The sequence below is a fragment of the Harmonia axyridis genome, chromosome 3, assembly GCF_914767665.1.
Source record: "Harmonia axyridis chromosome 3, icHarAxyr1.1, whole genome shotgun sequence".
NCBI classification, from domain to species: Eukaryota; Metazoa; Arthropoda; class Insecta; order Coleoptera; family Coccinellidae; genus Harmonia; species Harmonia axyridis.
In genome coordinates this window covers 6,511,385-6,530,833 of record NC_059503.1, presented here as the reverse complement: position 1 = coordinate 6,530,833, position 19,449 = coordinate 6,511,385, and the positions used below count along the sequence as shown (strand labels likewise).

The 19,449-nt window shown below is 36.5% G+C and overlaps 1 protein-coding gene across 1 annotated transcript in view; it reads right to left on the bottom strand.

Annotated features, from left to right (window-relative positions):
* The window catches only part of LOC123675974 (calcium-activated potassium channel slowpoke), a 62,446-nt gene extending 44,811 nt beyond the window's left edge, over positions 1-17,635 (bottom strand). The window contains exon 1 of the mRNA XM_045611582.1: positions 17,084-17,635. Coding sequence (XP_045467538.1) covers positions 17,084-17,422 — 339 coding nt within the window. The 5' untranslated portion in view covers positions 17,423-17,635. The remainder of the gene's footprint in view (positions 1-17,083) is intronic.
* Positions 17,636-19,449: the final 1,814 nt, after the last annotated feature.

The following is a 19,449-nucleotide window of genomic DNA, read 5'->3' as shown; positions in this document are numbered from 1 at the left end:
CGGTGCCTGTTGCCTCGGCTCGATTATGAGTTGTCACATGAGACATTAAATCTACGCTTGCTTCGATGATCCTAATCGCTGTTGGCCAAATCAGGGTTGATGAATCGATCCCCTTGTCGAATTAGGGGATGACTGCCTTCCTAATGGCTGGTTTACATTGATGGGGCAATCGGAAGGGTATCAAGGGGTCACATCAGTTCCGGATAGAGGGTAGAGTTGTTTTAACCTAATTTGATATTGTGCTACTAACCTCAATCTGTATTTACACTCTAGCAAATTCAGTAAATTGAAATACTTAATAGTGTATGATGTCTTTCTGAATCGAAATATTTCAGGACAATATAAGTTGACCACAAAGGACATCCTTGCATTCTAAACGAATATGAAAAGCTTTTAGATGTGGACAAATGTAGGCAAATGATCATATTTCCATGGAAAAAAGTAGAGAGTAAAAGAAAAAATAATGCTTACGGCTTTACGATCTTTGTTTAAATTTGTTTAAGGTGAATCTACTATCTTGCTCCTGCGCCATTTTGTAGTGTTGTAGTATTTTATTATTTTTATATCCAGCGTCTCCCATCTAATATCTTTTTCAGAATGTTCATAAAATGGATACACAGCTTAACATTTCAGAGGAAGTTCTAGTTTTCAATCCACATAGGAAAATTTGGTTTATTTTGAATCGACTTAAGGCTGGTCATGGTCGTTGCAATAGTATGATCTTCAAATGGCATTCTATTGAAAGAAAAAGAGACCATTGAACACTTGGACACTTGTCCAATTTATAAATTTCATGGTGATTTTCAAGCTATCCTATCAGTTTCAGATTCTTTTTTAGAATGGGTCGCTAACTTTAACTTCAAATCGATTCAATGTAAACTATTGAATTTATTACACTTCTTTCTGGTTTTTTTTTTTTTTGGAGGGGATTTTGTACTTTTTTTTAACTTTTTGAAGTTTATCTAATATGTTTCAGTATTCTTTGTTTTGTCATTGGCTAAATACTGTTCTAGTGGAACTTTTCAACTCTTCAATGATCTATTTAAGGAAAGGAATAAAAGCTTTTTTCACATGAAACACTCTCTTTAATTTTGGACAAAAATTCCCTTTCTTAAAACTAAAAACTGTATATTTTCATGACATATCAATGTGTAGGTTAATTGAGTACCTAATTGTATTCCAATATTTCACTATCTCAAGGTTCTGTTTTTTTTTTCAAAAAACACCTCTCCTAACGTTCATGTGGAAGAAATGAACCTCTGTACGAAATTTACAGCTTTTACCGCCCCCGCAAGAATTACTAGTCTCCTTGTCCTTTTCATCTCCAACATCCCGTAAAGCAGCGTCGTCTCCTTTGAGCTTTGAGTGCACCAAAGCACTCGAATGCTGATTAAATGGCTCGTTATGGATGTATTCAACGTTCAAACACTCTTTGAGAGCATCCGTCTCAACAATCCTCCGGATTTATTGTGTCAAAACGAGGAGGTTTTTAAAGGACGAAGGACAAATCTCCTATTAGAAACAGGGGAATTACGAGAGTCTTCAGACGAAAGGAAGATGTATCTCGCGGTTTAAAAGAGACTGAAAAGGAAGTTGTAAAATATCCGTAGTTATACAGGGTGTTGTACCAGAAATCGGAAAACATCATGAAATTATTATTTTTTCCTTAACGTATACTTCCATTCCTTGATACAATGAAATAAAAATCATCAATATGATGAACGACCTTTCATTTTATGTGGAATATTGTCGAAATAAATAGTTCGTAGATGTCATACAATAAGCTTGGGTATTTGCAAACATAACGCCATCGAAATATTAGTCAATTTGTGTCTGCATCATAAAGTTATTCTCGATCAAACATGTCAGCTCATGAGCTAAATTCTCGACATTTGCGGGAAGTTTTAATTTTCTGCTTTGATATGAAGAAATCTGCGGCTAAGGCTCATCGAATGCTCTCAAATACCTATGGTGGGGCCGCTATTAGTGAAAGAACGTGCCGAGAGTGGTTGCAACGCTTCAAGAACGGTGATTTTGACGTCGAAGACCAGCATGGCAGTGAAAGAGAGAAGGTTTTTGAAGATACAGAATTGGAGGTATTACTGGATCAAGAATCCTGTCAAACGAAACAAGAATTGGCAGGATCATTGGAAGTGACGCAATAAGCCATTTCAAAATGCCTGAAAATCATGGAAATGATCCAGAAACAAGGAAATTGGGTGCCGTACGAGTTGAAGCCGAGAGATGTTGAACGGCGTTTGTTTGCTTGTGAACAGTGAATTTGAAGACCAGTCTGACGGTGGAAGAGAAGGTTTTCAAGATATACTCGGAATCGTTGAAAAGGGAAGTCCTACTCCACCCACCGTATTCTCCAGAAGCTGCTCCCTCGGACTATCACTTGTTTCGATCAATGGCACACGGCCTGGCTGAACAGCACTTCTGATTTTATAAAGAAGTAAAAAATTGGATCGATTCGTGGTTCGCTTCAAAAGATGACCAGTTTTTTCAACGCGGGATTCATACTCAGCCTGAAAGAGGGGAGAAAGTAGTGGCCAGCGAATTTCGGGTAAAAGTTGTAAGCCCATGTATCAATGTTGCTTTTGAAAAATGATGACTGAATTTCCCATTAATGAACTCAACCGCGGTAGTTGAGATTTGAATATATTCTGAAAATTTCAAGTTTCTATGACTCTCCGTTCAAGAATTATCGTTTTTATAGTCGGACGGGCGGACAGAATTGAATTTGACAACGTATTCGTCATAGTAAGCCGAACCTTATCGTTTGAACCATCCCCCTGCTCGAAATTCTAAAATTACAAACAATGTGAAACATCTGTTGAAGATACGACCGCTCAAAAAGTCAGTTTTATGATCTAATTTAGATTCTCCGAATGTAAACATAGTAAAAAATCAATAAATAACAGGAAGAAATGATCCATTAAGCTTCCAGTTAGTAAACGGAAATTATATAAACGGTGGTCGACATGCTATGTACTCAATTATATATGTTCATAAAATGCTGTGAGACCTCCCATGCTGACTTCTTTTTGATGCATAGTTGCATTAATTCACCAGCCGGCACGAATGTCTATTTATTATTCTTTTCACAAATATAATCCGCCGGAATATGGAACTAATTTAAAAGGGGAAATTTTGCCATGAAAACACATTATAATTTATGCTACACACCTTTTAATAATGAAATATCTCATATGAAACATTTCATTAAAAAAAAATTATAACTAATAAAGGGTGTTTTTTTTCAGAGCTATAGAAATTGCAATGAAACAACGATGGATTATTCGATTGACATGAATTTTATTTATCCGCAAGAAAATCTTGTGGCATTACATTTTAAATATGATTTCTGGCATATGACCGCCACGGCTGGCTCGGATGTAGTCCAATCTGGACGTCCAATTTTCGATGACTTGTTCCAACATTTTTGGCCGTATATCGGCAAGAACACGGCGAATGTTGTCTTCCAAATGTTCACCATTTGGAAGCTGTGTGACATGTTGCGCCGTCTTGTTGGAACTACAGCTCCTGGACATCATGGTTGTTCAATTCAGGAATGAAAAAGTAAGTAATCATGGCTCTATACCGATCACCATTGAGTGTAACGTTCTGGCCATCATCGTTTTTGAAGAAGTACGAACCAATGATTCCACCAGCCCATAAAGCGCACCAAACAGTCAGTTTTTGTGGATGTAACGCTGTTTCGACATACACTTGAGGATTAGCTTCACTCCAAATGCGGCAGTTTTGTTTGTTGACGTAGCCATTCAACCAGAAGTGCGCTTCATCGCTAAACAAAATAAAATGGACGAAGTGCGCGATACGTATTCCGCACACAACCATTATTTTCGAAATAAAATTGCATTATTTGCAAGCGTTGTTCAGGCGTGAGTCTATTCATGATGAATTGCCAAATCAAACTGAGAATACATCACTTAACAGCTGTTAAATCGGTCGCCATCTTGAACAGTAATGCCAACTTAAAGTTATATACCCCGAAAAAAAGTTTCTTAGCCCTTAAAATAAATCACCTTTACGAACAGTCAATGCAGTTTTTTGAGTAAACAAAATCCAGATTCATCGTTTATTTACACTAGAATTATATTACGGCAAATATGTAAACAATAACTGAGTATGCTATCAACAGAACGTGTTAGCAAGCTAATAATTAGAGTAATCAGGAAGTTCACATCGCTCAACATAGTACATTGGCAGAATTAAGAGATCTAATAATAGGGAATCACCGAAGACGTGCAGCCAATGAGATGTTTACATTAATTTAAATTTTAATAACTATCCAACATGCATGAAAGTACCAGGAGCTGAAAGGTGTTGATGGCAAACGAACTGGTGGAGAGATTCAATCATGCGACTGCTTTTTGGCTGTTTAGATCAGCTATTAAAATTTTAGATATGGTAAAACATATCTGCACTCGAATAATTGTAAACATGATGTTTTTTCGGAGTGACGTACTGTTTTGGTTTTCTATTTTGGATATCGAGACATTTTTTATGATTTGGGAGTCGAGCAGCGTTAGACAGGGTTAGTATCAGGAAGGGTGACCGCTCTGTTAGACGTGGGTAGCTTTCTTGAGACAAAGTTCAGATATTTGAAAGTTTCATGTTACGGGGTTTCCCAAAAAAAAATGATAAAATATGAAATGGTTATAATGGCAACAAGGTATTTTGACATTTCTTATGTCATTTTTGTTTTGTAGGTTATGTCATGTAATCATGAGGAGATACATACTTCAACAACGTTTAGAAATTGTGATAATGTTGATACTCGTAGAGAAGGCTCTTTTTGACTCTCATTCATTTAAAAACTCTGCACTCGTATTATAAATAATTATTCTGCAATAATGTTGAATGAAGATGTATCTTTCAGATTCAGATTTTGATTTAAAGCATCACGTCTTTATTTTATCATTATGCCCCTCATCTACAGTTCGCTTTCCAGTTCTAATGAATTCCCAGCATCTGGGATGGCTTCAAGGTTTCTTCCTCACATCTACACAATTCTCTTGTCCAGAGCATTTTTTGTGTTGGCTAGAGATGGCTAGGCATTCCGTCACCAGATGATCCAGAGTTTTTTACTCCTCTCCACAGAATCTACACTTGTCGTTTTCTGCTAGATTTATTCTCATCGGGCAAAATCCAGTGAAGAGGTGTAGAATATTCTTGCTGAGATACAGATACTTCTTAGGTCTCGTAGAATCGAAGTTTTCAAAAAACTTATTGGAATGATCCAACCCAGGAGGATTGCTTAAGATGTATCCTGAATAGCCTTGGTTTGTAATAACCTCAATTACAGTTTTAGAGAGATCTTGGACTTGGAAAGTGCACATCATGCATATAACGGGTGTTTTTTTTCGAGGTATATAACTTTAAGTTGGCATTACTGTTCAAGATGGCGACCGATTTAACAGATGTGAAGTGATTTATTCTCAGTTTGGTTTGACAATCCATCATGAATAGACTTACGCCTGAACAACGCTTGCAAATATTGCAATTTCATTTCGAAAATAATGGTTCTGTGCGGAATACGTATCGCGCACTACGTCCATTAGCGATGAAGCGCACTTCTGGTTGAATGGCTACGCCAACAAACAAAACTGCCGCATTTGGAGTGAAGCTAAACCTCAAGTGTATGTCGAAACACCGTTACATCCAGAAAAACTGACTGTTTGGTGCGCTTTATGGGCTGGTGGAATCATTGGTCCGTACTTCTTCAAAAACGATGATGGCCAGAACGTTACAGTCAATGGTGATCGGTATAGAGCCATGATTACTAACTTTTTCATTCCTGAATTGAACAACCATGATGTCCAGGAGCTGTGGTGCCAACAAGACGGCGCAACATGTCACACAGCTCGAGCCACAATCGATTTATTGAAAGACACGTTTGGTGACCGCCTAATTTCACGTTTTGGACCTGCGAATTGGCCTCCAAGATCTTGTGATTTGACACCGCTAGACTACTTCCTGTGGGGCTATGTAAAGTCATTGGTCTATGCGGATAAGCCACAAACCCTTGACCATTTGGAAGACAACATTCTCCGTGTAATTGCCGATATGCGGCCACAAATGTTGGAAAAAGTCATCGAAAACTGGACGTCCAGATTAGACTACATCCGAGCCAGCCGTGGCGGTCATATACCAGAAATCATATTTAAAATGTAATGCCACAAGATTATCTTGCGGATAAATAAAATTCATGTCAATCGAATAATCCATCGTTGTTTTATTGCAATTTAAAGTTCTATAGCTCTAAAAAAAAACACCCTTTATGTGTGTTTGTCCTTCATATATTCTTAAGTTATGCATCCGAAAAGCATTAAACTTTGAGAAATTGAAGAGTACACTGATGGAAAGGTATAGGAATTACAGAAACGATCATTTTTCAATATTTTATGTATGGGCATTCGTCATTTTATGCTCGGCATCCCTAGTCGAATTAGATTACTCGAAATTATTTATTTTCCATATGAAAATTGATACGTTTCGATAAAACGTCTTACTTCAGACACAAAACGAAGTTTTCCACATAATAATCACATTATTAGCCTCCCAATGGAAAAAAATCTACTAATTGGCTTGACACACAAAACTCTCATCCATCCAAGATATCCACAGCCTCCCATCTCAACTTCAGCCTCTCTCTCAGCCCATCCCTCCAAATAATAACACAATTCAGCCAAACCTCCCTTAACTTCTTCAGTTACAACTCGGGATGTCGGGCGCACTCGAAACTACCCTGCCCCTTGCTTGTCGGGAACCACCCCCTCTGCTCTTCCAGATACTAGGTCAGGAGGACTTTGTTATTGATTCGTTCCCGAATCCGCCACTCGAGGGATTTCACGATATCGGCCTTCCTTTTGTTCGTTGGCGGTCGCTCCTCGTTCAAACTTCGCTCGTTAGATTTTCGGACATTAAAAATGTGGATAGTTTGGGGCATTTCGACGATCTTATCGAGGTTGCCGTCGGATAAGGGTTGAATAACAGACAACTGAACCACAACTTTTCGGTTTATCTGTTCGTTTATAATTGAATGGTGGGCCCATAAGTTGTAGTGCGGTCAGAAATAAGGTCTTTGTTTTAAACATGATATGGTATGGAACGCCTCATTCATCTCGGGAACGAATCGAACGATTTTTATAGATTTTGGTGTGCAAGGATCTTGTGATGTGGCCCATTTTATGGTGGTGTAGTTCTTCCAATCTTACTTGAACGACTCTATAAAAACGCTTGTTCGGATTTTCATTTGATTTTTAAACTCTAGAGTCGAAAATAATATTTAGTCGATTGTATCAAATTCTGATGTCGATTCTTTCACATAGCTACTATTATTCTAATTTGGAATCATTTGATACTATAGCAAGGAACATTATCAACAATGTTGACATGATCGTTTCATAAAATTATGAGCAATGAAAGTAACCAAATGGTCATGCAGTGGAACGTGGACTATTTTAGCCAATAGAAACAACCAAATCTACACACTCTGGTTTCAGCGACGATCCTCTATAATGCCAGGTTTCATTTATAAGTACTTTTAGGCAATAAATACCTTTACTCCTTATGAATTGCTGAAAACTTGTACAACCCTTATATAATCAAAACTAGAGAATCCAATCCAATACGGGAATCCATGATTCGATTATGAAGATCACGAAAATGCTTGCAGTTGGGTGATCAGTACATTATTTCAGAAATTAGAGGTAAAAATCTGAAATTTTCGAGAAAAAACTTGATAACATTCCCTAGGCTGCAACTTCTCCTGGACGTAAGGTACGCCCTTGAAACCTCAGTATGTCTTTGATGGCAACTTGATGTTCTGAAACGTTTTATTTAAGAGGTCTGTGACGAATAATGTTTGGCAACTTCTGCTCTCCTAGAGGCATCGGTTGTTTCACGTCGTTTGGCGCACTTGAAGTTTGTTTCTTGAATTTCTGATATATTTAGGAATTCATCTCAATATATTTTGAGTAAATATGAAACGTTGATTCACTATGGGACATAAGAAGTGCGTTCTTTGGGGAGATATCGTATCACTGATATGTTTCCATTTCCGCGCGCTTCATGTCAAATTTGATAGTTCATGTTGGGGACAAAATTTGCTTACTAAAAATGACATATGCTCCCTCTATCTATATTTATTACTCTGAGGTTTATATGAACTTTTTTTCATGAAGAATGTTGTTCTATCCGATGCCAAAGTTATTTGACCATAAAGCAAAATATAACCATGAAATACGTGTGAAACTGAGATATTCCCGCACGATTTTGTTCTACAAGCTATACCAGTATGAAAGAATTTGGCACAGAATTAGGGAAACGTATTTTCTACCCTAAAGAATCTCCAAAACATAACTTCCAATACCCGAAAACATCGTAAGTAACCACTCAAATTGCAAACAATTCGAAATGGGTCAATAGCAGCGCATCATCTATACGAAGAGATAAATCATTGGAAGGTAGCAGTAAGCGCCATAACTCAAGAGCACTTGGCGAGTTATCAAAGCCACTCTGACATTCAAAAATAAATATGAATAATAACGTTTTACTGCCGATATCAACAATGCGCAACGTACAAATAAGGGATTTGGAAAAAAATAACATTTCGGGGATTCGCGAAATGAAAACAAATCGGAGGGAAGGGATTTTGATTCGCGAGCTAATTGGTGCAATGCGTCACAGGAATTCCATTAGATTGATGATTGGGATTTTTGCGCTGGTTAAAAAAATGCAATGAATCCTACGCTTTGATTGAAGTTGAATTCCTAAAAATCCGATTGGAACGAATTGAATTTAAAATGGGAATTTTTCAGGATGGAATTATTTTTAGTATAACTACAAAGTTAACTCATTATAAATGCAGAGATTACATGCTAAGTATTTTGAATGGAGGATTCTTATTGCCAAAAAAAAACAACACAAACCTCTAAGAGGAAACTATCAATCATTAACACCAATTTAACTAGAAGGAATGATTCTTAGAAGATTTTTGGAATGATCCTTGAAGATTTCTTCTCCCAGTCTTATAGTTCTCGAGATGCTTTCAGTGAGTGTCGAATTTGGGACACCCTGTACAGTTTTGTAATCTCAAAGAGCGCTCCTGCCACCGAGCGCTCTTTGAGATCACAAGAATATTTTTGGAATGATCCTTGAAGATTTTTTCTCTTAGTCTTATAGTTCTCGAGATGCTTTCAGTGAGCTTCGAATTTGGGACACCCTATACAAGAGCGCTCGGTGGCAGGAGCGCTCTTTGAGATTATAAAACTGTACAGGGTGTCACAAATTCCCAAAATGCAGTTTTGCAGTTTGACATTATAATAGTGTATTCGAACTAAGAGTATTGACAAAAAATTGAAAAATTCCACGGACAACTTTTTCAATTACAGGGTGAATTATGAACTAAAGAATTTAATTTTGAATGATGTTTGACTCACCTCGTATCTAACAATAATTTTTATTGAAAACCAGTCTAAAATAATCACCTTATGGGTAGGCAAAAGTATTTCATTCAAGATGTTTTCCCACGAGAAATGTTACTTTAAAGAAATGCTATTTTCCAACATCGACACCCGCGGTATCACGAGTATCAGATTTTCATTCTAGTCGACAAATGTTGAAGCTGAACAGCTGAATAAAAACATCTCAAAACATCAAAAACATATCTCAACGTCAAAACCTATTTCAAAATGACACTTATATTTATTGTAATTAGACAATTTTTGAAAATGAAAACCGGAGCGGACGAAGTATTTTGTGGAAAAGTCTCTAGAACATCTTTTTCAGAAGATACATAAGTTATGTTTTTATGCATACCTAGTATTTGTAGTTGAGGGCTTGATCAATACAGGGTTAGAACCAGTTCTTGAAGTGATCAATGTTTGCATTGAATTTTCAATGTATTCATTTCCATTTCATTGATAAATCATGAAAATATGCCAGAAACATGTCTTCCTTGTTCCTTTCCAGCCCATAAAATGTGTATAATATTTTCCATATTGTATACCCTTTGATTTCTGAAGTAGTAACTTTCGGTTATTGTATAACCAGATTCGATAATTTCAGGTGGAGTATTTTTCAGATCTAATTCACTTGATGCATTCATTTTTGTTTCAACGATAATATTAAATCATGTAATTCAACAACGAGTATGACGTTTTAAAAACGAAATGTGTCAATCAATTTTGATCACAGATATATTTGATTCTCTATGTTTCGTAATATTTATTCCATAACAAGTACCTGCCTTGGTGGCAGCAGTGGGATGGTTCCCGACTGCCAAAGCTAAGGTACCGGGTTCGAATCCCGGCAAGGGCATGGATGTTTAGTGATTGTCAAGTCTTTGAGAAATAATAAAAATTGTATGTTGACGTAAGGATGAATGAGAATGTGAGTTGAATGTAATACATGTGAGAAAATTAGGAGAAATCCAACATATTTGTGACTGGGTACATAACCAAAGGTTGAGCCCAATAAGCGAGAAAGAATGAATGAATGAATCCATAACAAGTGATGAAATGAAATTCAGTCAAAATGCTTACAAAACCAGATGTTGTAGAAATTATTAGTCATATCAAATGGTGGAATATGTACTAACATTTTATGATATAAAAGGAGCTATATTCTATAGCAGTCCGTACAGATCTTTTCTCTAGAAAATTTTAGGGATAGACCTGATCAGATATATGAGATCAACATGGACAAAAAATAATTCTTAGAATTCAGGATAGAACTATGAAATCACATCCCATGATGATATAAACAAATGAAGTAACATCTTGCTCTAGGAATTACAATTGGTTATTAGCATTGAATGATTCATAGAAGGACCTGCCCATTTATGACTATCAAATGTCCCTATCTGTACATGTGGAATAATTGGCAAATTGATCACGAATTACTTGATTGAGCTTTCAGAATCAATTAATTGGGACATCATGAATCTCATATTGAAAATATGGCTAAACATGTCGAAATTATAATTTGGAAACATTCAGTGAAATCAAATGGGAAATGTAGGAATATTCTCAAATTGATATTTTCCACGTAATATTAATTTTCAGTTCGTCAATTCGAAAGAATTTTGAAAAAAAAAACTGTTGTAGTCAGATCAGGAGATTCCGATGGCCATTCGATAGGTTTTTTGAGTTTCTTTTTCAACAGGTTGCATCACACACAAGTTTAGTAGCACTAGAAATTCAAGGCCAACTATAAGTTATGATCAAGGATGCACCAACTTAGCGGCAAGAAAGACAATAATTTCAGTGGGTTATGGTTTATAAACAGGATGTTCCCAAAGTGGAAGACAAACGAATATTACAGATTCCTAGGATCATTTTAAGAAAAAAAGTCCCATAAACATGGGTCTGCAAACGCTTTATTATCCAGATACAGGGTGCTAAAATTTGCTTTTTTTCAAGTTTTTTTTCTTATAGCAGCTTCGTTTCAAAAGATATTCAATTTGAATTTGGCATAGATTTTCCAATTTGAAGTTTTCATCATGTGATGAATAATTATAAATGCAAATCTATATAGGGTGATATTTTTTTCTGGAACAATGCCCGCTTCTTTCCTCCAGAACTTTTTTTTGGTGGACCACTGGTAGTTTAGAAAAATCTAAAAAGAAACTTTAGTCCAGTACTACACTTTTTGGTTTCTTGTAGTGTAGTCGTATCTGCTACTGATTTCGAGAAAAAATTTCAAACAATTCTTTAGTAATCCTCAGGAAAATCCAAATTTTTATAAAGATCCATAGTTTGTAAGCTGTGATGAATAAATATATAATATTGATAATAAATATTGATACTTATTTACACAATCTGTAGAGAAAGATCAATGAAGAATCGAAAAATTGGTATAATCATCATCAAATAGTAGATCTACAACAGACACTATGTATCTCGAAAACAAAACTTTTGCGGACCCATGTTTATAGGACTTTTTTTCTTAAAATTATCCAAGGAATCTTTCATTTTCCTTGTTCTTCCAATTAAGGAACATCCTGTACATTATGAAAACGGAAGAAACAATTGATCGCTGTTTAAAATTTGCAGTTTTATTTCAACAGTAAGATATTCCTTGAAAAACGATTTTCATTGAAGGCCTCGTTTCCATTCAAACCAAAACGTGAACTTAAAGTCTCGCTCAATTTCATCTCCATTCAGAACTGTAGAATCCCATTAGTTTCTGCAATTATCAGAAAGACCGTCCGTATTTTCTGTTCGAAATGCATTTCTCTGTGTTCTGGCTGTGACAGAAACCATCAGCGTATGCTCCAGAAAAATGAATGGCATCGACTTCACACTACCAAGCAAAGTGGTGTATAAATAGTACAGCGTCTATTTTAGTCTTATGTCACGGCACTCTGTTATGAGAATCTTTTCAACGTATCACGGAAGGCTTCAAGAGTATTTTCCGTCATTTTTTTAAGCTCGGGTTACCACAAGATAATTAATTTCCAATTGACTAAGGTAGTGGAGAATGAGGTTAAGTCCTTCCGATTGGGGTTCACATAAAATTGTAACTTCGATCGTCATTTGGTTTTCCAATTGGAATGAAACAATTCAAAAAGGATATAATGGCAACATTGTAATATTTTCTTGACATTTCTCATGTCGTTTATGCTTAGTAGGTTTTGTATAGATTTTTCTGCTTAATTGCTCTATAACAACTCGAAATATCGTGATAGTACTCTATCTCAAAGAAGTAGGTAGCAATTCATCGTAATAATGATACCCTATCCAATCTTATATTTGCTGATATGTTTTAATTAGGTTCGTTCTTGATTAAGCCAATATATGCCTACTATTTCCGAATATCTTATTCAGGAATAATATGATATGCATACAACAATTTGTGACTCTGCCGTGAAGTCAAAACCTTTTGCTTATTTATCTGCTCATTTGCATTTGAAATTCTACTACAGAATTCCAAATTCTTTTCCAGAAAACTCAATTAAATTTCGACCGTTTGTCTTTCAATGCTTGGCTCAAACGCATTAATTGCGTTCGATAACGATCACCTGTGATTATTTCAGTCGGTTTTAACAACTCATAATACACTACGCCGAGCTGTTCCCACCAAATACTGTGCATGACCTTGGAACCGTGAATATTCGGTTTGGCCGTCGACGTGAAAGTATGGCCGGGATATCCCCATGATTTTCTCCGCTTGGGATTATCGTAATGAATCCATTTTTCCTCTCCAGTCATAATGCGATGCAGAAATCCCTTCAGTCTTTGCCTTGCAAGCAGATGTTCACAAGCAAACAAACGCCGTTCAACATCTCTCGGCTTAAACTCGTACGGCACCCAATTTCCTTGTTTGTGAAACATTCCCATGACTTTCAGGCGTGTTGAAATGGCTTGTTGCGTCATTCTCAATGACGCCTGCCAATTCTTGTTGCGTTTGACACGAGTCTTGTTCAAATAATGCCCCTAATTCTGCATCTTCAAAAACTTTCTCTCTTCCACGAGTCTTCGACGTCAAAATCATCGTTCTTGAAGCGTTGGAACTACTCTCAGCACGTTCTTTCACTAATAGCGGCCTCACCATAAGTATTTAAGAGAATTCAATGAGCCTCAGTCGCAGATATCTTCATATTAAAGCAGAAAATCAAAACCTTCCGCAAATGAGGTGAATTTGGCTCGTAAGTTGACAAGTTAGTAATCCTCCCAGATGGTGTCATTTAACACCTTGTGATTTTATTCTTTGGGTATATGTTGAGTCACTAGTTCATTCTGATAATCCAATAATAATTGTTAAATAGGGTCATCGCTACTGGAATAATTCCTTATATATGTAAAAAACGGCCATCCATCCAGATACTGACCTCGCCTAACATTGCTGAATTTCCAGATCTAACACACTGAAAGAGGAAACGATTTCCTCTAGTATCGATGACAACTGCAAGCTCACCTACAATCCAACACCTCTACCCACTGCAAAACCGCAAATTACGCTGTATTAAACAGAGAACCATAATTTGCAATAGCGACAAATCAATGATGGTGATATCATCCTCAAAAAGGTGAATAATCCGCCAGTCTTGTCTGGCAGGTTGATATCCTATAATTTGGTGATTGTTGTTTAACGAACCCTTCTTGTGGAATATCACAAAGAGATCGATTTTGACCTATGGAAATTTTGAATTATTGATGGGCAAACAGAATGAAATGAATTTGATATCCACGTAAAATTATAGGTCTTTTCTTGGCTTTAGTTGGGACCAATATTTTAGGATACTGAGAAAAATATTAGGATCTTATACTTATAATTATAACGTCGATGTAAACGATTTTTTTTAAAATGGAGTGAGTTATTAGGTATCCAAAAACTTAGCTTTTTATGAGGGTTATTATCATGGTTTTCTGATCTGATAATCTGCTGATCCACAGAATATTTTTCGCAAAATGGACTGAAATGTTTCGAATTTTTTCGTTTATTTCTAGGGAGCCAAAAAATGGCAACATACAAGAAGAAACAACAAAAATGTTATTTTCGGCGGTGCATTCTTGATTTTTATATACATATCAATATCTTCAAACTGTCATTTGTGGAACGCCTAATTCCCAAGATCGACGAGGAATCGACAAACCTGGGGTCTCCTCAACACTGCAGGCGACAGCAGCAATAATCTCACGAATTCTTGAGCGACGCACACTGTTTCGATTCTTCACATCACTAACTATATCCCAACAGTTCAAATTTGTCCACCATTTTACTATATTGCAGGCAGAAAAAGTGATTCACGACGATCCAAAAGTGCTTTAGTTTTGCGAACTGTAACTGCAAAATTTGCACCATTTTTGTTGGGAGTTTTAACAATTTCAGTGTATTATTGAAGCGTGTATCGTTCCATTTTAGTAATGGCGTCGTTTCACTTATCAAATGTCAAAAAATGACAGCTTCCAAAGTGACAGTTGTCCAGATAGCAGGTTATTCAACATGAAACCTCTTATTCGAAAACCCTGTATAGTATGGTCAGAAAGCCTCTCTACAACAACTAACCAACAACAAGGACATCATAACAAATCACATCCCATATATAAATACTGTCCAGTGATCTCCAAGGACGCAATAGCGCCCAAAAGCTCCTGATACCTCCTGGTTTCTTTTCTCGATTTTTTTCACGTAAAGGATTAATCAAATGAATGAAAAAAATCCATGAAACTAAGGTTACTATAAGACTCCTTCCTCATCAAATATTCAAGATACCTTCGGAGGTCTAAACAACATTTTCCAACCATTCTACTTCGAGAGAGACTGGTTTCTCTCATTCAAGAATTCTCCAGGGTTTTCTGCAGATATCTGCTGGAGGAATTATAGGGGAAATAGAAACGTCAAGAAGACAAATTACGGTGTATTTTCAGAATGTAAAATTAATTTTACTGTAATGGTTTTCTCCACTGTTGTCTCATTAGTTTCCTTGGTAATATTCCACCAAAATTATAGTTGTTTCGTTTTTGTTATATTACCGAAGGTAGAAACTCTTGTGTATAATTAGAGAACACGAATACTCTGGGATTACGTTGAAATTTATAGTGTGGAATGCATTGATGTGTTTCTATTTTCATTATATTAATTAAATTTCCTTCCGTTATACTTAACAGATTCTATTAAAATAACTTATTTAGAAGTGTCAACAATATTATTAGGTCGTTGAACAAATTATTGTTTTTGTTGAAACTTAAGTTGTTCCCTTTTTTTTTAGAGTTGTTTCTGGTGATATCATTCTGATATTGCTATGCCCCCAGCTTGTTTTACACAACCTAGGTCAGCTACCTAGAGTATATTTATTCCCTATACTCATATTCAATGATATAGTCATATAAACCACCAATGATCGGTCAGCTGCCTAGAGTATAATTATTGCCTATACTCATATTCAAAGATATAGTCATATAAACCACCAATGATCGGTCAGCTGCCTAGAGTATATTTATTCCCTATACCAATATTCAAAGATAAAATCATTTAAACCATCAATGATCAAAGTAATTCCTTTCAGATATATGATATAATAAAGAATAAAAGAATTCAGAATTAAAAAATTGTTTTCTTCATATATAAATCTCATTTGTATTTCTATTGACATGTCTCTGATATCGTGATACCTCCAGCTAGCTTTAGACGACCTAGGTCAGATGTCCTGTGTATATTTATTCCCTATACCCATATTCAAAGATATAATCATATAAGCCACCAATAATCGAAGTGATTCCTTTCAGATATAGTCAGAGATAAAAGAATTTTTATTTACAAAGGTATAAGGAAACCTCTCGACTCTTAAAATACCTTAATACCTTTTGACAATATTCTTTATCATTTATCTTTGAAGAAGTTAACTAGAGAAAAATTTGTAAACGTAAGGGTCGTATTATAATATATTTTAAGCGCAAAAGCGTGATAAACTAAAATTATCGTGATTTTTTCGTCATAGTGATCTCATTAGTATTCTAGCGATATCTCCCATATATACCGATGCCTTCAGTTTGCTTTTTACGACCTAGGTCAGCTACCTTGAGTATATTTATTCCCTATACTTATATTCAAAGGTATAATCATATAAACTCCCCATAATGGAAGTGATTCCTTTCAGATATACTCAAAAATAAAAGAATTCAGGTTAACTAAAATATAAGGAAAGCTCTCAACCCTCAAAGTACCTTAATAGGTATTGAAAATATTCTCCATCATTTGTGTTGGAAAGAGTTATCTACTGAGAAGTAGTAAAAGTATTACGATACATTTCAAGCGTAATAAACGAATGTTATCGTAATTGTTGTCTTTATTGTGCTCTCATTAGTATTTATAGTGACATCTCTCCACTATACCGATGCCTCCAGCTTAGTTCACATGACCTAGGTCATCTACCTCGACTACACGCAGTCCCTACACTCACATTCAATCATATAAACACCTAAGCACCCTAATAATCGAATCAACACACTCAGCCCATTCAGTCAAACCAACTATAAGCCTATTACAACAACATCTACCCTTCACAGCCACAAAGGGGGAGTGTACCAACCCCTATCAAGACACTTACAAGGATTCTCCCAGTCGTAGTCTGTCCAGATATCAGTTCTCCAGCCCAATCCTTGGCTTCCGTCATGAAGGTACCCTCAAACTCCTGCTTCCCCTGTCTGGCAGCCTTCTGCTCCTTCTGTTTGGGATCGTTCGGACCCAGTTCTGCCTCCTTCCTGCAGCACAGGAAGGCGAACAGCCTCCACACCAGCACGATAAGCAGCCCGGCCACAAAGGTGCACACGCTGGACAGTAGGAAACACCACCATTTTCGCACCAAGAGGCATGTGTCCTGCACCACGAAGGTGCCATTGTTTAGTATCAAGTTAGGCGGCTCGTTCGCCGCGTATTCGCTTGTCATGCCGCGCCAGGCGCCCGTCTCCGTCGAGGCATCCACCTAGGTTGGTCGTGGTCGACGGTGCCTGCCGAGAACTTCAGCTGGTGCTCACTTGATCCGGCTCGAGTGGACCAGTAAGTCGCGGTTTTCACTACCGTCCGACTAGGTGGGACGGTTGGCTTGAACTGACGTCTCGCCGCCTATCTCGACGCCTCGATGCGGGAATCAATACGGCGCTGGACGTTGCGCACGGCAAGGGCACGACGCCGACGCCGTCGACGTCGTTTTCGGATGACTTCGCATTGCACCTGTTGGTACGCCGGGAGTTGGGTCTCTTGACATCGCTGGGGGGAGTTGTTTGATTGTACAGGGTGTCCCATATTCAATGCTATCTCGAGAACTATAAGACTTGAAGAAAAAATCTTCAAGGATTTTCGATCTTTTTTTTCGAAATGAAAAGATAACTGAAAAGAGATCGTGGATATCTTGACTTGTTCTGAAATGACTGTTTCAAATATTTCGATATATTTTGGTTTCAGATATCGAGATATTCGAAAATTTTTTTTTTCGGCAACCGTCCAGGAAGTGCTCACTTTCCGGACACTTTTTCTCTGAGAAAGTAACATTTCCCGGCCTAGTCCGGAAAGTACGTACTTCCCGGACTAGGCCGGAAAAGAAGCATAGAATCCATAGCAACCGAGATAACGGCTGACAGTTCATATGAAATTAGTTGTCAAAAATTTGCATGTTTTTTTATAGCAATCGCAATAAAATATGGAAAGCAGCAGCGATAGTGTTATTTTACATGGTTGCCGAAAAAATATTGTACGCAACACGTCCGAAAATGGTTTTTTTGGACTCACAGACTTCCAGGACTCGCTTACGCTCGTCCTGGAATTTTGTCTATTCGTCCAAAAAAACCCTAGTTTCCGGACTTGTTACGTAAATTACTATTTTAGTAATTTTTATGGTTTTTATGGTACTCATGACGAATCATAGAAGTTAATCATCATTTTAGAGATATAGAGTAGAGTTGGTGTTTCCTAAATGGGACACCTTATATTTCTCAACGCAGTTTTTTAGCCGCAAATTTGTCAAAAAGCATCGCGTTATCGGTTCTTCATAAATATCGAAAAAACAACGGTCAAAAAGGCATAATGCCTTTTTGACCGTTGTATTTTTGATATTTATTTTTCACTTTATGACATACATATTTTAATCAATGTTTCACCATATGACTATGGAACCTTAAAAATCAATCTTTGGTTTAATAATATCGAATTCGCCGAAACATGAAACCAGATGATTTAATATACAAGGTTCCACCACCAGAAGTGTTTCATAGACTTTCCTTCAACCTTAGTTCATTTTGTGTCCATTGTTTCATTGTAATCAAGTCATTTATAGGGTGTCTCATTTAAAAAAACACCATCCTCTCCTCTATATCTCTTAAACGGTAATTAATTTCTAATTAAATTGGTCACCCTATATATAACTTGATTACAATTATACAATAGATACAAAATGAATTGAATCTTGAAATAAATCAAAAATATAGATATATAAGGTATTCCATCAAAAAAATCCATTTGAAAAACTCAATATCTTTGAAACGGATGACCTTTTTGAAAAACTTATAATGGGATGCTTTTCAAGGAATCTGCTGCTAAAAATCTGCCTTGAAAAATACAGAGTGTCTCATTCAAGAAACGCCAACCCTCCTGTAGTTATCCAATTCTTCGATTCTATGTTCCCAAACATTCCCTTAAATCAAAATTCATGGATCATGAGCTTGAGCCAGTAGGATCAATGTAACTTTTGTACCAAATTTTGTGTAAATAAAATATAGTTTCTGATAAAAGATCTAGATGGACTATCAATTTTTTTTCATTCAATTCCCCTTATTCCAAAACCCGGGAGGGAGGAGGGGTTACATTTTTTCTGTAACCAATTCCTAAGTTGTTGTTTGTTGTATCAGTTGCTTAACCGCGTTGTTGCTCCTAACTCAAGAAATACATTGATTTTGAAGGCAAAAAATCGAATTTTTAAAA